This window comes from Malaclemys terrapin, chromosome 14 (genome assembly GCF_027887155.1).
Source record: "Malaclemys terrapin pileata isolate rMalTer1 chromosome 14, rMalTer1.hap1, whole genome shotgun sequence".
NCBI classification, from domain to species: Eukaryota; Metazoa; Chordata; order Testudines; family Emydidae; genus Malaclemys; species Malaclemys terrapin.
Genome location: NC_071518.1, coordinates 32,238,311 through 32,262,980, shown reverse-complemented (window position 1 = coordinate 32,262,980; position 24,670 = coordinate 32,238,311). Strand labels below are relative to the sequence as shown.

The following is a 24,670-nucleotide window of genomic DNA, read 5'->3' as shown; positions in this document are numbered from 1 at the left end:
AATCCTCAAATGTAATGAAACGTCTGTTTATTTTCCCTAATACACGTCAGAAGGCTTACAAGCTATATTTAATGTGTCTCCTCTCTATGTCACACAGCTAACCATTTGGAGTAATTGCACCCTACATATTCTAATGCGTTAGTCCACATTTGTGATCTTCATACCCTCCAAAAAACAAAATACATTAATAACTGAATTATGTTCTTTAGTACATATATAACAAATAGTTGTAAAATTTTATATGTAGTCACATTCTTGTGCATATTGTTGTGGTTTTACTATTCAAAAATAAGCACATACATAAATGGTAGCACCTCAAGAAGTTATGTGCTTAGTTGACACATATTAGTTTAATGATGGCTGAGCGAAATTTAGCACTGAATAAACCCTCCCCCCCAAAATATTTATTTGCCTAAAACATTAGGTATAAACATCACCACTCCATATTGAGTTATTTATCTTACATTTTGGGGTGGGACCTTAATTGGCAGCATGTTATTTGTGTTGAGATTAAGTTGATTGGAAAACTGCATTTGTACATTTTGCTCTGAATGTTACAAATATGATCGTTTCAGTGGTATAATCATTAAATAGTTTCACTTTGTACTGTGTGTATTACACTTTTGAACTCCATCAATGAAATATCAATAGGAAACATATTGGATACTGCTTTTACCAGTTATGTTTCACCTTTTTGCACTAAGCATTTGCCTATCAAAAGTTGAACTCAATTATAGTCAATGGCGTTACTCATCAAAAGATAAACACCAAAGCCCCAATAGCTACGAGGAAACATTTCTCCCCTTGGACAAGCTATTGCAAAATTGTATTTCAGGAGTTTTACATCTTCCACTGAAGCATCTGATATTGACTGTTGTTAGAGAGAGAATATTGGACTAGATGCTAGATTTGGTTTGACCCAGTATGGCAATTCCTATGTTTCGTTCCTTATGGAGGGCAACTGCAGTTCTGTATACTCTGGCAACAGCTGGAATCATGTACCTGATTACTCTATAGATTTCGTTGTGGGGAGGAAAGGGTTGTTCTTTTGGTTATTTTTTAAACCAATTTGATTGACATCTGCTGGGCATCACTGAAGTCATAATGAGACATACACCTCTACCCCGATATAACACGACCTGATAAAACATGAATTCGGATATAACGCGGTAAAGCACTGCTCCGCGGGGGTGGGGCTGCGCACTCCGGCAGATCAAAGCAAGTTCGATATAACGCGGTTTCACCTGTAACGCAGTAAGATTTTTTTGGCTCCCGAGGACAGCGTTATATCGGGGTAGAGGTGTATTTATCCTTGAAATGGAAGCACAGAATCACAACCAGTGATGGGCAGAGGATCCAGAATAAACAAAGGTAACTCAGATTCAGTTTCCATCTGTAATCATATAATTCCTTCCAGACAGTACATGCAGCATTTTCTTTAATCTCCAGTAACTGGGTAGAGTTAGCTTTAGCCTTTTTGTCGTTTTTGTTTTTTTTGGTAACATCTCTGACTTCATTCGTAACATTAGTCACTGATTGAGAGTAGCAATTTCACCTTTAAATGAAAGATATTGTGGTTAAAAATCAGGGAATGAGAGTCAGGAGATTTTGGTTCTCTCCCCAGCTTTATCACAGACATTCTCTGAGATCCAGGGAATGTGATATAAACACTCGCTGCCTCCATCTCTCTATCTGGATAACAAAGATAATATGTACTTGTGCCAAGGGTGTTGTGGGAGCCTTAATTAGTTTTGTGTAAAGAACATTGAGATCCTTGGATGGAAAGTGATGCATAATAGGGTACATCTACACTACAGGGGGGAGTCGATTTAAGATACGCAAATTCAGCTACGTGAATAGCGTAGCTGAATTCGACGTATCACAGCTGACTTACCCCGTTGTGAGGACGGCGGCAAAATCTACTTCTGCGGCTTTTTGTCGGCGGCGCTTACTACCACCTCCGCTGGTGGAGTTAGAGCGCCGATTCGGGGATCGATTGTCACGTCCCGATGGGACGCGATAAATCGATCCCTGAGAGGTCGATTTCTACCCGCCGATTCAGGCGGGTAGTGTAGACCTAGCCATATATACAAAGTATTATTGCAGCTAATGGTTTTGATCAAAATTGGGCAAAACTGGTGACATTTCTTCCAGGAAGTTTCTCTCTCTGGCTTTGACTAGTCATTTTGTGTAGTTTTTAAGTCCTCAGAATTGAACTTCCCTGAAACTGCAAATGCCCAAAACATTATACAGATCAGTTTGCAGATAATACTAACAAATTTGAAGCTGTCATTTTATACATTCAAAATTTTGTACAAAAGTACTAGGACAACTACCATCTTGGGCTTATGGAGAGGAGACAGGGAGGGGAAAAAGCCCCCACAGATTCTCTCACCCTCATATCAAACATGCTTCCAGAGGCACAACTGGTCAAAAGGAGGTGGAAATGTACCATCGTATGATGAAGGCGGACCAGGTGCAGCTCATGCCAAGGCCCCAGACTTTATTGAACACTTACAAATGCATAGCTGGAAACCAGCCTTGCTTACTTGTGTGTTAGCATTATCAGAATAGATATTAGATGTTAAGTTGATAAAAATGTATTTAGTGTTAGACTTTATATAATGCTTGTAGGACCCTGCATTATTGATCTCACTTATAACCCCTATAGCTTGTGGTATAAAGTTATATTGAGTGTTTGCATTGTAAACCTCTGTAATTGTGTAACTCACTGCACAGGAAAAGAAGCATTAATTAAGGGAAAATGCTCATCCTGAATACAATCAGATGACCCATTGAAGGCAAATGAGGCATTGTGTAGCATCAAAGGACGGAGGCTGTGTTGACTGCATTCCTCACTCCCTCCAGGAAGGACAGACCTACTCATGAACTCATCCCATCAGCTTTGGACTCTGTAGTGGAGGGGATAAAAACCCCTGACAAGGGGAAACTGAGGTTATGTCTACACCGATGCAGCTGCACCACTTCTGGTGAAGATGCTCTAAACCAAGCAGTGAAGAGCTTTCCCATTGGCCTAATAACTCCTGCCTCTGCGAGAGGTGGTAGCTCTCCTGCTGACATAGTGCTGTCTGTGCCAGTGCTTAGGTTGGTATAAACTTATGCTGCTCAGGGGTGTGGATTATTCACACCCCTGAGTGACCTAAATTATACCTCAGTAATCTATAGTTTACACATAGCCTGAATCTCTTTTATGCTGTCTGGATTCCGAGGGACAAGGATTCTTAAATATAAGTATTGAGATCCCCATGTTTGGTGTGGGGTAGCCTTGAAAGACACTTTGGTTTGACAGATTACTACAGCTCTGTCACTTTTTGAATCACCGACTGAAACTCATGTGTGTATATATGCTTGTTTGCATTAAGCTGTAAGTAAATGGGAACAGGTAGAAGCGCATATCCTGCTGCAGTGGAATTTCTGACTCTACAGGACTGAGGACTTGAACAACCAGGAACTTTAGTTGTACTGTACAAGAGGATGATTGCCTGCAATAGAGTCATGTGTCAGATAATGCAGGTAGCTGGGTAGTCTAGGCCTCTACTTCATTTCCAGTGGAGTTCTCTTCAGGAGCACGGGTCCTGACACTTTAGATTTCCTTTCCTTCCCTCCCGCTACCATTCGCGTTCCCAAGAAGGAAGTCAGCCTAAGAGGGGTGTGATTATAAAATGGAATTCATGGCAGCTGAAACGCAGGAAGTGAATTTGAAGCTGGGGGCATAATGGCTGTTTTTGGTAAGACAGGACATTAACTTGACCTATAACCCAATAAGACACCAAGCATTCATCAGCCTTATAGTCTGTACAGTGATCAGAGGAGAATACACCTCTATCCTGATATAACGCGACCCGATATAACACGAATTCTGATATAACGCGGTAAAGCAGCGCTCTGGGAGGGGGCGGGGCTGCGCACTCCGGTGGATCAAAGCAAGTTCGATATAACGCGGTTTCACCTATAACGCGGTAAGATTTTTTGGCTCCTGAGGACAGCGTTATATCGGGGTAGAGGTGTAAAATGAGAAATATGTAAACCTCAGCGTTAATATAAACACATACCATCATACACACACTAGCTCTCCAAGCCAACTTCAATATAGCCAATAGATCTACATACAGATCTGATGATGGAGAAACCTCAAAGGATTAAAATGTTTAGTTGAACCAGTTGAGGACCCTTCCAGGCCAAATGGCCTTTCAATACCATACAGTTAACCTCTAGCTCCTAACTGGTGTTCACAAAAAAAGAATTTGAGGACTGTACCTCTCCTTCCTTCAACACACACACATTCACAGTGTCTTGGATAGGGAGAGCATTCCCACCATCTGGGTTACCAAGCAGAGTCACTATCTCCTAAACCAGTTTGGAGAGAAGGGGCTACAAGTGATGCCTACAACTGATTTGGTGGTCTTGACCACTAACCATTTTTTTTCCCTGTCTGACAAATTTCACCCAAAATGCAGCCTCTCCAAATGTGAAAATGAGTCAAAATGGCTTCTGCTATCCTGGCTGACAACATTGGGGATAACCGCGAGTAACAGGGCCAGCCTTAGGGTCCAGTAATCAGGAAAGTTGCTCTGGACACCTGGTTCTGGGGATGCCAAATTTAACATCCAGGGTGTGTGTCTGCATCAAAATTGGGTGGGCAGAGTATTTGTTTTGTACTGCTCAGCTGTTTGGGTAGCACTGAAAATCTATACTGCCCTGGGCAACAAAACATGTAGCGTAGGCCCTGATGAGTAATGTTATGAATTTGCTTAATATCTTGCTTTTAGTATGAATAAGCTGGTAGGGAGCCTCCTCATACTGTTCTTTCCATGACAAAATAAATAAATAAATCATCTCTTACCAATAAAAAAGCAGGGCTAACAAATTTCCAACACAGTCGCCAGTAGAGGCCCGGTTTGAAGCCCATCATTTGCTGGATGTCTTCACTGAATCTGTCCACACCTGCAAGTTAAACACAAACAGAAGAGACACAGACTTCAAGTTGGCAAAAATGAGTAGACAGTGGCAAAAAACCAAACATATTTGTTATTTGTAGTCTCAGAAAAATATAAGTGAGTTACTTCCAAACCAGAAATAATGTAAGGATGAAATCCTGACCCCATTTTAGCTAACAGGAATTTTGAAATTGAGTTCAAAGGGGCTGGGGTTTCTCTCTAATTGTCTATTCACATGATACTTTAATTGTAAATCCCACGACTACTGAGAAAGACATAAATTTATTTGGGCATAAGCTTTCGTGGGCTAAAACCCACTTCATCAGATGCATGCAGTGGAAAATACAGTAGGAAGATAGATAGATAGATAGATATACAGAGAACATGAAAAAATGGGGGTTGCCATACCAACTCTAACAAGAATAATCAATTAAGGTGGGATATTATTAGCAGGAGAAAAAAAAACTTTTGTAGTGATAATCAGGATGGCCCATTTCAAACAGTTGATAAGAAGGTGTGAGTAGCAGTAGGGGAAAAATTAGCATGGAGAAACAGTTTTTAGTTTATGTAATGACTTTATTCAAGCCTAATTTAATGGTGTCCAGTTTGCAAATTAATTCCAGTTCTGCAGTTTCTCGTTGGAGTCTGTTTTTGAAATTTTTTTGTTGAAGAATTGTGACTTTTAGGTCTGTAATAGTGACCAGGGAGGTTGAAGTGTTCTCCGACTGGTTTTTGAATGTTATAATTGTTAGAGTTAGTATGGCAACCCCCATTTTTTCTATGTTCTCTCTGTGTGTGTGTGTGTATATATATATATATATATATATATCTTTCTACTGTATTTTCCACTGCATGCATCTGATGAAGTGGGTTTCTATGCCCAGATAAATTTGTTAGTCTCTAAGGTGCCACAAGTACTCCTTGTTCTTTTTGCTGATACAGACTAACACGGCTACCACTCTGAAACCTGAGAAAGACATGTTGAGCTTCATTTTCACTTAAGCCACAACACATTTCAAACATTGAAATGGCAAAATGAATACAGATGCTTTTTTTATTATGGCTGTGGGCTATTCTACTTGTAGTCAAATTACACAACTCACTCATACTCGTATACAAAAACCCACAAATAAATAAGGCGCTGATTGTAAAGTAAATCCACATATTTGTAACTCTTCAGAGGAGCTACCAGTTCCACTTTTTTCAGCGCAGTGTGAAGAAATACACATTGTCTTTGTAATGCATGCCGTTTCATCTTTCAGTAACCTTCTCTAGAATCTGTCTAGGTGCTTATCTTTCAGTTTAGATGTGTGCCATAACATAAGAATATAAGCCACTACACTGGATCACACCATGGTCCATCTTGCCCAATATCCTGTCTCCATGCTAGAGGTTCAGGGGGATTGTACAGACCAGGGCAATTATGGAGTGATCCACTCCTGTCTTCCACTCCCAGCTTCTGATAGTCAGAGGTTTAGGGTAGAGACCTACACAGGACTAGTGTAGAACCCTGCAGTGAGTCTGGGATCCTGTGAGTTCCACAGGACCCACTGCCATATAGCAGGTGCAAGTGGGAGTAGGATTAAAGAATAGTCCCGTGCAGGGCTTTAGTTTAGGGTTTCCCCGAGCATGGTGGTGTTTCCTTCACCAGCTTGGCTCATAGCCATTGCTGGGCCTATCACCTATGAATTTACCCAGTTCTTTTTTGAAACCAGTTATACTTTTGGCCATCACAACATTCCATGGCAACGACTTCCACAGCTGAGTTGTGCATTATGTGAAAAAGTTCTTTCTCTTGTTTGTATTAAACCTGCTGCCTATTAATTTCATCAGGTGACCCCTGGCGGTTGTATCATGAGAAGGGGGTAAAAACACTTCTCTATTCACTTTTTCCATACCATTCATGAGTGTATAGACTTTGATCATATCCCCCCTTGGTCATCTCTTTTCTAAGCTGCCCAGCCCGAAGCGTTTTAGTATCTCTTCCTATGGAAGCCTTTCCATACCCTTGATACTCTTTGTTGCCCTTCTCTGAACCTTTTCCAGTTCCACTACACATTTTTTGAGATGGGGCAACCAGAATTGTCCACCAAGGGGGGACACATCATAGTTATAGAGTGGCATTATGCTATTTTCTGTCTTATTTTCTATCCATTTCCTACGACCTCCTAATATACTGTTGGCCTTTTTGACTGCTGCTGTGCACTGAGCTGATGTTTTCAGAGAACTAGCCACAGTGATGCCAAGATCTCTTTCCTGGGTGATAACAGTGTATTTAGACCCCATCGTTGTATGTGTATAGTTAGGGTTGTTTTTTCCACTGTGCATTACTTTGCGCATATCAATGTTGAATTTCATCTTCCCTTTTGTTGCCCAGTCACCCAGTTTTGTGAGATCCCTGTGTAATTCTTCGCTATCTGGTTTGGAATTAAATAGCTTGAATAATTTTGTAGCATCTGCAAACTTCACTGTTCACCCCCTTTCCCAGGTCATTAATGAGCATAACAGGAAGGCTACAATGCCCTGGTCTAGATTTCCCAAAGCATTGCAGGAAACTACTCAATAATACCAAATATTTTTTCTAAAAACTATTATCTCTGTACACATTGTCAATATATCCTAAATTAATACTGCTGACACAGAAGATACATTAGAAGATAAATGACATGTCCACATGTGTAAAGTAAAAAGCAGCAATTATAGGAAACTGTTGGGAGTTTTGATTGTTGAAATCATTGGGCAGCTGGGGGCAGAGGGTTTGCTTGATGAGACTGCAAGATCAGACTCTAAATAATTATAATCAAACTTGCCATGCTAAATGAATGACATAGAACATGTTTTTATAAACATGGTAGACTCACCTTGGTCACTTGATTAGCATTTATAAATTTGCATTAGCAGTTGTAAATACATGAGCCTATTACTTTCATTGTGAGCCGAACCTTATTTAACCAAACACCACTTAAAAACTGTAGCTGAAAGTTAGCTACATCCAATGGTTGTTACTGTGCTCTGTGGAAAGAGGGATGCATGAAAATGAGAAGCAGAACAGACTTATATGCAACTGACATTGACTAGAGAGGAGAGAAGCATAGCAGACAGACTCTCTCAAATTAACCAAACTATCATTGAAGCAGTTAGGTGTTCCTCTAAACCATCAGATAGCTAAGGTTCTCAATACCTTATTCGTTTCTTCTTATTATTATTATTCGTGTGTGTGTGTGCTCGCATAGTACATATTACAGCACTAAAAGCTAGAATCCTCTGTGTGTGACCAGACACAGTATACACAGTGGCAGTACAAGTTTCCTCCCACTGTCCTATCAGTGAACTGGCGGAAGCCCCCATGTCTTTCCACCTAAGGCACCTATCAAAAAGTGTTATTTGGGCTAGGACTAGGATAGGTGTCTTTCTAAGGCACCTATCAAAAAGTGTTATTTGGGCTAGGACTAGGATCAGAGTATAGTTCAGCTTCCATTGCGACTCAGTCTTTGGAATCTCTGCTGAAATAGCATCATGGTTGCCAATTAGTGCCAGTGTGAAACTGGTGTGAGAGGAGAATCAGGCCCTTAAAGGCCATATCTCACCAGGAACATAAAGCCAAGGATGAAATGTGATTATTTTCATGTATTTCCTTTTAGATAATGCACCTAAATTCTCGTGTATATATATTTGATATATAGACATAAGCAGCCGTGGAAGTCATAAAAATCAAAATTTCTGGAGCCACCTAACCTATCTGGGCAAGCACCCATCGTTTACCTCACTTACACCGTCCTCAACTTGTCCCTTTCTCCGAAGCCTGGGAAAATAAACATTTTTGTAGCATGTTCTTTAAGTGAAGGGTGTCAGGCTCTGTGGGACCAAGGATGGACATTTGTTCCAGAGATGAGAACCTCTCATGGGAAACATCCTGCCTCCAGCCACTGCTCATTTAAACTAGAGGTCTGTTAGTGTGAGTACCTCCGCACATATCATGTTCTGTGGCAATGAGTGAGGAAAGGGATGTGGGGGTTTTTTCAAGTAGGCAGGACTTAAACCCTAAAGAGCTCTATAGGGCTTCTAAACCAACACCATGAATTTCACCGCTGAACAAGTTGGGAACCAGTGTGTAGGCATGAGGTCCTTCCTGTGGGAGTCTGCAGTAGGCTACCATAGTCTGCACTAGCTGAAGGTTCTGAGAGTCTACAGGGGTCAAATGTATTGCAGCTAGTCTCAAACTGATAAATATATGTCTAATTGTAGGAAGCTCGGTATGCGGAAGAAAAAATGATAGAAATCATGCTAACTCATATTCATTGGACCTTTCTTGAACTTAATTCCTGACTGGAAATACTTACTTTCCACCCATAATATTTTATTAGAACATAAATGTATGTATTAACTGGCAGTTTTAATTTGTTATGCAAAATAATTGTAAAATGTCTACCTTCCATATGATTAGATTGCTAATTTCTCCCCCCAAGCCCCGGCTTTGTATCTGTTGTTGAAATCTTTGAATTGAATTTCTCCTGGTAGCATTTCCCAATAGGAGAGATCACTTTGCAAAAGTTTAATCTGTGCCAAGACTATTTTCCCACATCAGTTTATAATTACATGACCACTGCTGCTGTGATAGCTTGGAAAAAATTTCCTGGTCAGAACCACCGTAAAATAAACAAACACATACATAAAAAAAGATTCCTTGCTTGTAAGCCTAGAGACAACACAAATAAAGTAATTAGAGAAATCTCCAAGAGAAAAAAGGGCTCTTGGCTCAGTGCTCAATATTTCTCTTTGACCAGTGTCACGCTCACGTAGACGTACTGAACCTCCAAGTATTAATATACTGGAGAAGTATGTTTTTTCATCCCAAAGCTAATGGGCAAAGAGCCATAACTTTGAAGGCTTTTTCTCATAGGAACTTGTTTACGAGAGTTGAAAGGTGTTACCACAGTACTAATGCCTATTCTTAGGGACCAATTCAAATGGAACCAGTTGACTTGCATAATTTTGCTTCAGTACCCACATTTAACGCATTCTTTCCCCCCGAATGGTTAGATTAGCATAGCATTTTGTGACTAAAGTCTTTTTGATCATATTATATATGACTATGCAACTCTGAAAATAAAGGGACTTTGTTCCCCACATCCCCCACTGCAGTTTCAATATAGCAGTCCAGCTCTGCTTCATCACTGTCGATATGAAGAACATACCAAATCCTTGATATTCTTAACCTACAATCTTTAACATATAGAAGGACTTTTTTTTCTATGGTATGTTTCTGTGTAGCTACAGGATTCAGCCCACCTGTTTGCACCGTTTCTCATATTTTATTAAACTTGTTTAACTCTGATATGCTGGCTTTAAAATTTTGTAGAAGCTGATTCTCATTTACAGCAGTGTCTCTTTACATTGTCAGAAAAGCAATTGAGAATCAGGCTCATAGTCCATTAGACAATACTGCTGCTTAGTGCTTTAGAAATGTGCAATTTAAAGGCCCCAGTTCAGCAAAATACTTGAGCATGTGCTTAACTTTAAGCTCAGGAGTAATCCATTCCTTTTCAGCAAAACACTCTAGCCACTTTAGTGCAGTTACAATACATACTTCTTTATTCTTTTATTTCTATTCATACGCTGACAGTCTCAAACTAACTCTGCAAACCTGTGCTGACTATCCTCTCTGTAAAGTTTGCTTTTATTTTTAACATTTTAAATGGTCATATATAAAATCTTCTCCCCCATTTTAATCATGTGACTTTAACATTTGACATTCCTAATTCTGCCCAGTTCAGTTAGGTAAAGTATTCTTCTTAACTTCCTATCCTAAATTCTTTGAATCTTGATTTGTACTGTTGATCAATGGCTGCATGCCACTGTATGTTACTGTGGGTGATGTATACACCCTCAACAACCTTTTGCAACCCTGACAACAAAGTGTGTAGGTTCTATAAACATAAATTAGTAAAGTTTATGAAGTGCTTCTGAAATCTTTGGAAGTAAAGAGTCATATACTTTAAATGTAAGTGGTGATGATACATGCTACAGTTAATTGCCTTGTCTTTTAGGATCAAACTCTGCTCTCTCTGGCGTCAGTGACAAAACTCCCACTAACTAGCTTTTGGCCCATCTGGAGATTGGGATAGCCAGTGTAAACCATGGCCTACACAAGTCATTTACCAGAAAAAAGTTATTACCCAATTGTGCTGGGAGAACCAGGGTATGGTTTGGATTTTGTGTAAAACTGAGTTCTGAGAACTATTTATTCATTTAATTGGATTTTATTTTTTTGGAAGGAAATTTAATATCCATTTAGATTAATCAAATTAATTTAGATATTTAACTGTATCAAATTGTTAGCCTGTGGCAGGCCACCAAAGGTGGAGAATACACCACACCCTGTAGGCACAATATTCATACAAGAGTGAAAGTGCCTTCCGAAGCAGTACGGTGACATGCCAGGACATGCAGATGCCGTAGGTACTCAGTGATATGTTCTGTTCACACTTGGCACAGGCAGCGCAACAGCTAGTGACAATAATAGCAGGACAAATGAAAAAGCAGCACTACAATCGTGTAGGGAGAAAACATATCCTAGACTGTCACAACTGGGCATCCTTCTGGATGCTATGTAATTTGGCACCAGTAAGGACAGTGAAAATGGAGGTGGAATTGAAGAACAAGGAGCACAAGCCAGGGCAGTTATGATATGGGATAGGTATAGCTATGTTTGCAGTGGCATGTGAATATAAATACAGCAGAAGCATTATGGACCCCATCTAAATCCTCCTGAAGCCAAGGAAGTCTTTACAAGGACTCGGCCTTATAAAACCATGGGTTGAAAGGGGCATCCTCCCACTAAACACCCTTCTTTCTCCTTTATTTCTCTTGTCTGTTTCTGTTTGCCAGCTTCTCTCCACATTCCTGTTCTTGCTCAAAACTTGAACCAAACACCCACTGTATTTATTGGTCACAGAAAATTTTGGTTCTCAATTTTAAAAATTACATTTCAGTTTTGTACATGACCTCCTCGTTTCCAGGGACAAGACTGGAGTGCTGCAGAAAGCCACATGAAATGGAGAAAGGTGCTACTGACATGGTACTTTTGGTCCAGCAAGCAGAAAGTTCAGGGAATCTAATGGGAGTGCCTGTACTTGTGAGATTTTCACCCAGTCTTGCAGACCCAAGATGGTCAGAAGTATTTGAACTTTCGGCTGCTTATCTGAACAGACCCCCTGAACCTCTTTGAGGTTCACATTTCCCTAATCATAATACAGAGACAGGGTGAAAATCACCCAAAACAAAGCACACTATCATGACAGGCTCTCTGCAACGGGATGAATTTCACCCTTAGAGTAAACACACTAATCAAAATTCTGGTGCTTTAAAGTTCACAGAAAGCATCACAAATACAATCAAATTGAATTGAAAAGAATATGTGTGGACTCTTTCTTCCACTAGCCCCCCAGTTCAAGCATGAAGTACGTGACAAAGATACTTTGGTTAAAAACCCCTCAGAAATAATATTAAAAATACCTCCAAGCTTAGAGAACTTCCCTTTGCAAAGCAAAGGACAACGCAGAATTCCATTTCTACTGAAAAGACAAATTAAATCATTTAAGTCCTCTAAAAGTAGCCTTCAAACAACATGTTTCTTTTTTTTTGTTTTCAAATAACAGCTCTGAAAAGGGACCTCCATAGCAGGCATGCATATCTATCTAGATTTATCAATATATATTGCTCGCTTTCTTCATGTTTCTTGAAAGCCACTTACCCAATTTCATTTGTGCTTCTATAACGTGGCACATGGGGGAGGGGGAGAACCCTACATAGTGGTGGCTGTTGCAATCATGAGCAGGATTTGGTATTATAAACCCAACCAGGACCGGTGCTACCATTAAGGCAAACTAGGCGATTGCCTAGGGCGCCAAGATTTAGGGGCGCCAAAAAGCGGTGCCCCCAATTTTTTTTACAGCGTTCCTACGCCCCCTCCCCAAGCGGCGGTCGCCGCTCCACTTCTCCTGCCTCCCAGGCTTGTAGCGCCAATCAGCTGTTTGGCGCTGCAAGCCTGGGAGGGGAGGAGAATTAGAGCGGGGGCGGTGTGCTCAGGGAGGAGGCGGAGCAGAGGTGAGCTGGGGTGGGGAGCTGCCGCACGGCTCCCCGGGGGGTGGGAAGCTGCAGCAGGGGGGGCGCCTCAGGGCGGATGGGGGGCGGGGAGCTGCTGCAGGGCTGGGGGGGGGCGCAAGGTGGAAGTTTCACCTAGGGCGCGAAACTTCCTTGCACCGGCCCTGAACCCAACATTTGGTTTAATCACCAGTTGAGAGAATCTGTATCACTTTTAATACATGACTGCCAGCGTGAACTTCATCTCTGTTTCTCACTGGGAAAGCAGCTATGATGCACTTAAGTTTTATGACCAAAGACCCTAAATAAATACATTAGTGCTAAAGAGAATTTCAGTGTAATCTCTGAAATACGTAAACAGCAAAGCTGTTTTATCAGTGTGTCCACACTAATGTTTTGTTACTCCACTGATGACTGTTGGCATGGTTCTTGCATAAATAATTGTTCTGGACATGTCAATCAAATTAATAGGCATAAAAGAACAGCTTAGTAAAAAATATGACAAATAGATCCCAGCTGTAACTGAAAATTATCCTTTAACATAGCAATATGCTTTCATCTCAACTGCATAAAGACCACTGTATTTAGTCAGGATGAAATTTCATACACTGCAGATGCTCCTGCACAATCCTCTGCTGTGTGATTTGCTTATGGCTTCATTATAGGTTTAGGGCGTAAATCATCCCGGTGCCGAGGGCCAGCATGAGGCCCAGAGACCTCTCAAATCCTACATAAACCCCTGTGTAGACCATTGGCCCTGGAGAGAAACTGTTTTCTCTTATCTGAAAGAGGTAGGCATCCAAAAAGTAACATGATCAGTTCTCAGTATCTGGAATCCTAAAGTTATATATATAACTATATCTCAATCACTTATCTTCTATTTCATTTTGCTATGTTGAATATGTCATGTTCCATACTCTTTTAACCTTATGTTTTATACAAATTCAAGTTATTTTTGAATTGCAAAGAGGATATACGTCAATCACATTTTAAATGGCTTATTTGATCAAATGATGGCAGGCAAACTTAATCTTTAAAATTGGATCTTGATTTAATTCAATCCTGTTTACCCTCTTTGTGCATTTTCCCATGAATGTGTATTCATAGGTTTTGTTTGGAAAAATATTAGGTGAGGTTTTATTTGTGTAGATATGGACAGCATTGGGAGGACATTTGTATTTGCATGTGAAAAATCTGGGTCATGTTGGAAGCACTTGATTGACTTTGTCACATGTACAGGCCTTTGGGAGCAAGGTGTTAGGAAGCAGGAAGAGAACAGAAAAATAAGAGATGTAGCAATTTTTCAATCAGACAGTTGAGTCACCACTTGAGATGAGCAGCAATGAGGGAAGAGGATGGAGGGGGATGCTACAGTAGCTCTCTTTAAAATTGCCCTATGGAACCAACTCTGCACAGTGCTGGGTGCTGCAGCCACGTGGTCACCCAATAGCGCAAGACGGAAGGACTGCTGTGGTTAGGAGGCACCCTCATGAGGTGCGCAAGGAGCAGTAGGGAGCATGCATGGCCAGTGCCATTCAGAGAGGTTTGGAGGCCACCAAAATTGACACTTCTGTTAGAGTTGGGAGAAGAGTGGGGAACATTTTCCCCAATTTATTCATGAATTCCAAATTTCTATTCATTCCAAACACATCTGCACCATTTGTGTTTGCTTTTCTATGAATATTTCTGTGACTGTTTTTGTTCACATGAATGTTTGTAGAGGTATTTCATTCACGGTTGTACTGGTATCTGTGCATGGGTGCCAGTGGTGGAGAAGGAGAGTCACTGTCCCCCACCACTTTTTAAACAAGGGGGACATGCCCCCCAACCACATTTGAGAATTTGAACTCACCAGGGGCCCAGCTGAGGTCAACACCCTCCTAACTCTCTGACTGGAGCTGGGTGGTGTAATGGCAGATTCCCTTCACTGCTGGCATGATGGAATGGTGGATGGGCCAAATTTGAGTGAGTGGCAGTGTGACCTGGCACAGGGGATTGCAATGCCACTCACATTTAGCCCATTTTGATTGCTTCCCCTCCCTCTTTTTCAGACTGTTCGGTGGCACTCCTGTATCTATGTGTGAACGGATGTGTGACTGAACAAAAGTATAATGTTGAAAGTCAGTTCCTAGCTAATATTTGTCTCCCCATCATCCAAATGGCTCAATCCATTTAACTCAAACATTCCAAACAAACTCACCTGTGGGTTGAGCCCAAGTATGGAAAGCTTCAGCCCAAAAGGATTTTTTTTTTTTTTAGAAGATTCTAAGCAACTGAAAATGCGAGGCAGGAATGGAAGCAGGAATTCATTTTTCACAAATATTAAGCTTATTCCTTCACAGAAACATGCCATGACAGGAGGGATAGCTCAGTGGTTTGAGCATTGGCCTGCTAAATCCTGCGTTGTAAGTTCAATCCTTGAGGGGGCTATTTAGGGATCTGGGGCAAAAATCTGTCTGGGGATAGGTCCTGCTTTGAGCAAGGGGTTGGACTAGATGACCTCCTGAGGTCCCTTCCAACCCTGATATTCTATGAAAGGGATTGTGACTTGTAAACCCTACATGGAGCTTTTCCTGGCAGTGATGCTAATTAACAGATTTTAATTTGGGGTGGGAGGGGCTTTTCCCAGAACGTGTATCGAGCAAAGCATACCTTTATGTTAACAGAAGGAAAACTTAATGTCAACGAAAGTATCTTTACTTGCTAAAACAAACCAATTCCCCCTCCCCTGGAAAAAATCTTTGGAACAAAAGCTTCACAGTTAATGGACATAGGTATTACTTGAACTAAATATTTCCACATTTTTGGTCTGTGCCAAAATGTCAAGTTTGCCTTTGGGCTAAGCTAATGTTCCTGCTGGGTCACTAAGGCAACGGGGGTCTATCAGAAAACAAGAGGTGGTCAAGACCATGCCAGATTTAATCAGTCAACGATTTAAATAGCACCTGGGGCTGCAATAAATTGTTCTTTATAGAGCAGCAGGTTTTATTGTGTCAGTAAAAACATTTATCAGCTGCTTGAGACAAATTAATAGCTATTTTCCCAATTATGGGGGTGGGGGGGGGGGGAGGGAAAGAGGTGATGAGCAAAGGGAGAAGTTCTAACAAGTAAGTGAATTCTGACTGAGCTCGGATGATTTACTTTGTGGACTTCATCCAAGCCTAGCTATTGTGAAGCACAGTAAATCTCATTTTAATAATAGAAGATAACTCTTCATCACTAAAGAAACAATGCTATTTTTATGCCTCAGCTGCCAAACCGGAGTATGAGCATCCCTCTCTTTGACACATTTACCTCTCTTAAAAAGCAGTTTCCTCTAAAATCTAGGGCCTGTAATTGTTTTATAAGAAAGCAGCATTATAACTTGTGAGATTTATGTTACCTCTGATGGACAGAATTACCATTGTGAAGATTGTGTGTTTGACATTCTTTGCTTTCCTTAGATGCAGCAATTGTGGACATCGCCCCTTCAGATCACTTGCTTGCCAAAAGTTTCCATTTGGGAGTTTAACTAAAAAAATAAAGTGATGAGATGATGGCCAAGGGAGGTAAATGGCAGTAGAGCAAGGATACCTGAGAACTTTATAAAGCACACAATGACAGCTATAAAGCACTATTTCTAAAAAGAAAATAAGATGACTGTCAGGAAAAGAAGAATCATTTCACCAGTAATCAGGACAGCTAGCTCAGTATATACTTAGATGAGTCACATAAAGTCTCTAGGGGAAAATATATGCTTGAATGTTGGCTGACTGTGTCCTTGAACTCTGATTATGGTGAGGAGAGAAGAGGTGGCTGAATAGAGAAGAAAGCGTGAGAGGTTGATTAATGTTATTGACTTTTTAATGGCAACTATCTTAAGGTATGATAGATGGTTTGAATGATGCTGTCAAAACAGAACTATTTGCCATGAGTAAGAACTATTTACCCAAGTACAACTTATTATCATGGGACCCTTAGGACAGTCAATATATTCCTAAAGTGTGTGGCGGAGCAAAGAGATAGGTTTACTATTAATATCACATTGTTCAGATGATTATTGTTTGAGGGGTCTACTGAATTGCCAAAATATTTAGAATGCCTTTGACAGAACTGAAAAAAAAAGTTTTCCGAGATGGTGTCCTCAATAACTGGGACACAACTGGCTTGAAAGCAGAACAGAAATTAAATATAAGCAAAGTAACCTCAAAGTCATTAAAGGGGGAGCCTGGATGGTGCATTGTATTTTGAAAGAGGAAAAGTGGAATTATTACGTGCACCTTGTATCTGAGCTCAATACTGAGCTGCATTTGTTTACAGACTAATCGTTGGGGAAGTAATTTGGAAGCATGTTTTCAACATTTATGCTGTCTGAAAAGTCGGCCAGAAACATGACAGATGAGGTTACAAAAAACACGGCAAATTGTAGTTGTATTCAGAGCTTTGATCCACAGTTGGAGCATTAGTTATTTGCAGGAGAATCTTGAAAAACTCGCAACAACAACGATACACCAGGTGATTTGGGAACAGGTGGTTGGGAATAAAAACAGGCCATTACACTGTATTATGATTTACACTGCCTAATGTAAGTGTAAGGGGGGAGGGATAGCTCAGTGGTTTGAGCATTGGCCTGCTAAACCCAGGGTTGTGAGTTCAATCCTTGAGGGGGCCACTTGGGGATCTGGGGCAAAATCAGCACTTGGTCCTGCTAGTGAAGGCAGGGGGCTGGACTCAATGACCTTTCAAGGTCCCTTCCAGTTCTAGGAGATAGGATATCTCCATTATTATTATTATGTATAGTTTGAAAATATACATTAGCAGATCATTTAAGGACAAAAACATGCCAGAGGTTTATAATATAATATAGTTTCCCACACTCATTTCAAGTTACATTATGGAATCCCCAGGGAGAATCCAGAATTTCTTTGAACATTTGGCTATTCAGAGAAGGAAGTTGTTATAATTTCATCAGCTTTGACAGGGACAAGTACAGGACATGTTATAGTCCCTCCCAAGAGAAATGGAGTATCATTTCCATTACATATGTAGAGCACGATATGTCTAATACAGACCAAATTCTGCCCAAAGTGTTCAGCATGATTCAGTGACCAATGAAGCTTTAAAGTTCCCTCCATTTCTCAGCTGGTGTTCTTCCTTGCATTGGACAAACATTGAGTTTCAGGGTTTTTTAAAAAAAGAAACAACCTCCTACAGAACAGGTGGAATTTTAAGGCTCCAGATCTTTAACAGCCCCCAAAATTTAGTCCTTTGGGTTGAAAAGACATGAGAAGCTTCAGGGACCATGGCTAGTGAGAATTAAAAAACCCATTGAGCATCACATGCTGAACAGAAGAAATATATGCCTGATTCTGCCACCTTCACTCACGTTTACTATCAAGTAGTCCCATTGCTATCAAATAATTGGCAAAACTGAGCCCGGTGTACATAGGATCCTCTTAGTCCAAGTAACATACAGTTTAAGTTTTCATTTCCATTCTTCAGGAACAAAAATAGTCTACTCTGTCATCACTGAATTGTACAGGATCATTATGTTGCAAATATAAACACAATCATATTAGTATACAGTAATAAGTGACATTTTATTGTTGATACACAGTGGAGCACCCTAGCTGCCTCACAAACAAGAGGCAATCAAAACTCTAATTTTAGCAATAGAAAAGCATGCCAACAATATAAAAAGGAGTTCAGGCCCTTTCTAAGACAAATAATGCCTTGTGTCTTCTCAAATCAGAATGAAACACAGTCTAAAGGTCTAAGGCAAAAATACTGACACTCTGCACCTGAAACCAAAAAGTGGCAAGCACCACCTGAGAAGTTTAAGCTGGAAGAAGCTTTTATCCATCTGAAACCCAGTCCACTAAAGGAAAGAATTCATTTTCTAAAGCAAAATATATAAGAAAAAAAATCAGTTTACGTAATGTAAATTCTCTACATAAGGACGATTTGATACAACTGATCACATGTATACAGCAAAGCAGTGAACGAGATGGAAGAGTTGTACATTTAGAAATAGTAGATGCTACAATCCAATTAGCATTCAGGGTTATTTTAGATTTCAAGTGGCTTTCCAACAGTTTCATCACTGACACACCTGTTTCTTGGCAGACATACACGACACAGGACATTTTCCACAAGATTACACCAATTTTAAAATTCCTGTCATTTAAGTACTGGGTCCATCCAGATTTAGTGTCCCATTATATTAGTAAACTAAATACAGTTGCTGTTCTTCTGACTAAGGTTACCTAAATGCATTCACATTGGTTTGGAGGAGAATGAGCAGTGGCTGGCTGCCAATGTTTGATTATTTTTGCACTTGGAAAGCAAAAATCAATTTTGCTGTTTCTTCTTCCTTATATAACTGCCCTGTATTTTTAATGCCCCATCCTGCATTTATAATACTTGAGGGAGCAGAAAATACAAATGGCCAAATTCTGCTTTCCAATATTGTTTGTGCAACTGCCCAGGGGGTAAATGGAAGCTGTGTGCATGCATCTGAGAGCAGAATTGGACCCATACTTTGTATGAGCATTATTCTCCTTTAGGGTACACCGGCATATCATTGCATTGGGGTTGGTGCAAAGCCACTCTGGCATGAAGGGAGTTCCAGGTGGCTGTCAGAATATCTCCTGAAGCCTGGCCTGCAAGGGAGTGTGCTGTGCACCTCCAGGATATGAACAGAGTGGTCCCTAAACTCCCACTGTGCCTTGCCCTTATGGAAGGCTCCTTACACCCCTCCAAACCCCCAGTATGCATCCCTTTTGGGGGACAAGCAATCAGGTGTTAGGTTCCCAGGTGTCATTGACTTTTAGTAGGAGTTGGGCACCTAACTTCCTTTTGCACCTTTGAAAATCTCCCAGAATTACCAAAGTGTATCAATTGGGAAAGATTGCTGTTTGGATTTACGGAACAGTCTCACACAGACCTTAGTGTCTATGGAGAGCTCCCAAGCCTGGCTCATCATATCCTTGTTAATATGCGTAATTATGGTGACACCATCATTTGGGTTGATGCTTAAAGGCGCAAAGGACAGTTAGGTGCCTAACTGCCATTAGAGACTAAACTGCTTCACAATACCTCATGTTAATATATATGTCCTATTTCTAGTGTTCACCAGTTCATTGATGGATATGCTCATACACTAGGCATCATACGTTGAAGCATATAACAAAACAAAATTCAGTGTGACAGCCAACATTTTACAAGACTTTTTGTCGTCACAAAAAACAAGAGAAAAGCACTTACCATAAAACCAGGAAACTCCAATTGCCTCCATTAAAACAGCAAACAGGATTGAAGTCCCAGCTGCAAATGTGTCCAGTAGTGTGAGGACGTAAATTCCACCCTGAGGCATAAAAAATCCAACAAGTATCATAGATTCATAGATTCCAAGGCCAGACGGGATCTCTATGCTCATGTAACCTGAGCTCCTACATAACATGGGCCAGAGAATGTCCCCCAAATTATTCCTAGAGCAGATCTTTTATAAAAACATCCAATCCTGATTTTAAAATGGTCAGTGAGGGTGAATGCACCACGACCCTTGGTGCAGTGTTCTAATGGTTAATTATTCTCAATATTAAAAATGTATGCCTTATTTCCAGTCTGAATTTGTTTAGCTTGAATTTCCAGCCATTGGATTATGCTATACCTTTCTCTGCTAGATTGAAGAACCCATTATTAAATATTTGTTCCCCATGTAGAGATTTATAGACTGTAATCAAGTCACCCCTTAAGCTTCTCTTTGTTAAACTAAATAGATTAACGTCATTGAGTCTATCACTAGAAGGCAGGTTTTCTAATCCTTTAATCATTCTTGTGGCTGTTCTCTGAACCCTCTCAATTTATCAACATCCGTCATGAATTCCCCTGTTTATGCATTGTAGGGTTACATTAGCCTTTTTGGCCACAGCATTGCACTGGGAGCTCATGTTCCTCCAAATATCCACCATGACCCTCAATTCTTTTTCAGAGTCACTGCTTCCCAAGATAGAGTTTCTCCATCCTGTAAGTATGGCCAACATTCTTTGTTTCCAGCTCTACACATTTACATGTAGCTGTATTAAAACTGTATCAGTGACCTGTCCTTTTCATTATTTACCACTCCTCCAATTTTTGTGTCATCTGCAAATTTATCAGGGATGATTTTGTGTTTTCTTCTAGGTAACTGAAAAAATGTTAAATAGTGTAGGGCCAGGAACACATTCCTGTGAGACCCCACTTGAAACACACACACTTGATGATGAATCCTCATTTGTAAGGCCTATCATTATCTGGGTCATCCCATTTAGCCTTTTAAAATATTGCCACATTTTCTTTCTTCTGGAACTTTCCCCGTGTTCTAAGACATTGAAAATCAGCATTAACCATCCAGTGGGTTCCTTAGCCGGATCTTTTAAAACTCTTGGATGCATGTCATCTGGACTTGCTGATTTACAAATGTTTAACTGTAGTAGTTGCTGTTTAACATCCTCCTGAGATACTATTGGAATGGAAAGAGTGTTATCGTCATCATGTGAGACTACATCATCTATTTTCCCCAAAAATACGGAATAGATATCAATATTGAAAACTTCTGCCTTTCTGCATTATTACTGATAATTCTACTGTTTCCATACAGTAATGGGCCAATACAATTGTCAGGATTGTTCTTCCCAGTATCCTTAAAACTCCTCCTTGTCGTTAACTCTGATGGTCATATGTTTCTCTTTGTGTTCCTTTTCTTCCTTTATCAGTTTCTATAGTTCCTAGCTTCTGATTTATATTCATTACTATCAACGTTCCCTTTCTTCCATTATTATATATTTTTATTTTTTATATTTACCTTCACTTCCCCTCTAAACCAGGTCAATTTTTTAATCAATATGGCCTTCCTTGATTATGAGATTGTGACTTTTTGGGCCTCTAGTTAAGTGTTCTTAAACAATTCCCAAATATGATTTAGATTTTTCTGATTAAATTCTTCCTCTCAGTTGATCTGGCTCATAATTGTTTTCAACTTTATGAAACTGGCCCTGTTAAAGCACCAAGCATATATATTACTGGTCTGGACTTTATTCTGCTTCCATATTGTAAATATGATCAAGTTATGATTGCTTGTACCTAAGCTACGATTAATTTTTAGTTCTGTGATCAGTTTCTCTTTATCTGTTAAGATTTGATCTAATCTAGAATTCCCCCATGTTGGATGCAACAGCTTTTCATTTAGCAAACTGTCATCTATAATATTTAGAAATTCCAAGGATATTTTAATACTGGCAGCATGAGATCTCCAGCATATGTCACTCAAATTGAAATCTCCCATGATCACGCAGCTTTTCCCCCCTACACATTATGGTTAGAGGCATAAGGAGCTGGTCATCCTGTTCCCTAGTGTGATTTGGTGGTGTGTAGCAAATGCCAACTAATACTCCATCTTGTGCTTTATGCATTAGGACATTGATTCATAGGCATTCAAGATCATTTTCTTTGGAGTTATGAGTGACTCAGGCTTGGTCTACACTAAACCCCCAAATCAAACTAAGGTACGCAACTTCAGCTACGTGAATAACGTAGCTGAAGTCGACGTACCTTAGTTCGAACTTACCGCCGTCCAGACCCGGCAGGCAGGCTCCCCCGTCGACTTCACGTACTCCTCGCGGCGAGCAGGATTACCGGAGTCGCCGTCCAGACAAGACGCGATAAATCGAACCCAGAAGTTCGATTGCCTGCCGCCGAACCAGCGCGGTAAGTATAGACAAGCCCTCAGAAACCAATAATGCCATTTTTGACATAGAGTGCCACTTCCCTTTTGCCCACTCAATCCTTCCTAAATAGGTTATAACCACTGATTTTAATATTCCAGTCTTACACACCATCCCATCAGGTTTCAGTAATACCAACTAGATTGAATTTATACTCATAAATAAGCAATTCCAATTCAATCTTGTTTGTTATCCTGGTTCCTAGCACTGGGTGTATAGGCAATTAAAGAATTGTTTCTCTTCATATCCTCGGGTTCCTTCATTAATTTTGTTTTCAACATCTTGATTCTCTGCTAAATGAGTGCTCATATTTCCCTTGTTTTTACTCTCCCCTGTTGTTGTTAGTTTAATGCTCTCCTGACTACTCTAGCCAGACTACCCCTGAGGAGATTGGTTCCCCTTCTACTGGTGGAGGCGGTTCAAACTATACTGCTCCCTCTCCCTGTAGAAGGTCGACCAATGTACCATAAAACCAAAATCTCCCACCCTCCACCACTTATCTAGCTAGTGGTTCATTGCCAGAATCTTCTGCCTTCTGTCTTCCTTTGCTTGTGGGACAGGAAGGATCTCAGAGAAGATTGTTTCAAGTTTATTCTTCTTCAGGACACTTCCAAGTTCCCTGAAGTCATCTATTATCTGTGAGATGTCCCATGATGCCGTGTCATTAGTGTCGAAGTGAATCATCATGAATGGCTCCTTGACCATTGACTTCAGAAGCCTATCCAATCTTAGAGTGAGGTCTTGTGTCTTGGCTCCAGGAAGACAGCACACCGTCCTGTTATCCATCTGTCCCTTGCAGAATGATCTTTCAATTCTTCTGAGTACAAAATGTCCAACAACGATCATCAGTCTTTCTTGGACAGTTGGAGAACTCTTTGTGGATATGCTTGATTTTCGTACCGGTTGTCCTGTACATCTTTCCATTCCCTAGGACCAGATGGATCTTAAGTTTAACTTCTATAGTTTCCATATGGAGGACCTGGAATTGATTGGAAACTTCTAGCTGTGTGGAATTTCTCCTGGTCATCATCTCTCTGGTGGCCTCAGTCTATTCATCTCATCTGTCTCCAGCTGTGAGGAATGCTGATGTGATTTCTTGCCTCTGGTGGTTATGAACTGCCAGGCCTCCTCCTCTGATTTCCTGTTTCCCTGACTTTTTGGTGATCAGCAACTTTCTTCCTTGAACCTGGGGGTGCGGATGCTTCCTAGACCTGTCTAGGAACTCCTCTGCTTCTCAGTAGCATCTCTATTTGCACTTCCAGTCCAAGAATGTTTTCCTCCAGCACAGCCACCAACTGGCACTTCATGCACCAGGAAGTCCCTTCTTGTTTTGGCAGGAAAGAAAACGTGGCAAATCTCCTGTGGGTCACCACCACTGTTCCATCACTGGTCATCTTAAAATCAGACGTAGAGCTGAACCTGGAAGGAAAGGCTCTCACACGCCTTCTCTCAACTCCGTCCAAAACTCTCCTGTTAGCTGCCTCCGTTCATGGCCTTTGAATTTGCCGAGCAAGTGATTTTTTATACCAGAGCTCCCTGCTTAGCTCAGCTCAGCTTCGTCCCCACCACCAGGGAGTGATTAACTACTCAGAGACTTCAAATAGCAGGGCTCCTCAGAGCTGTTAAAGAAACAGTTAAAATTCTTCTACTTTCAAAGTTTATCCTCCAGGTACCAGAGGTCTGATGGGTAGAAATATAATAATCTCAGTATGTTCAGGGGCGGCTCTATGTATTTTGCCGCCCCAAGCACGGCGGCTTTCGGCGGCATGCCTGTGGGAGGTCCACTGGTCACGCGGATCCGGCGGCATGCCTGCAGGAGGTCCACCGGTCCTGCGCCTTTGGCTGAATTGCCGTCGAAACTGCGGG

The 24,670-nt window shown here is 40.8% G+C and overlaps 1 protein-coding gene across 2 annotated transcripts in view; it reads right to left on the bottom strand.

Annotated features, from left to right (window-relative positions):
* The window catches only part of SLC6A2 (solute carrier family 6 member 2), a 111,792-nt gene that overhangs the window by 14,467 nt on the left and 72,655 nt on the right, over window positions 1-24,670 (bottom strand). For both annotated transcript variants that reach the window (XM_054049232.1, XM_054049234.1), the window contains 2 exons: window positions 20,307-20,406; window positions 4,865-4,965 (listed from right to left, as the gene is read on the bottom strand). In XM_054049232.1, the coding sequence (XP_053905207.1) occupies window positions 4,865-4,965; window positions 20,307-20,406 (201 nt within the window). The remainder of the gene's footprint in view (window positions 1-4,864; window positions 4,966-20,306; window positions 20,407-24,670) is intronic.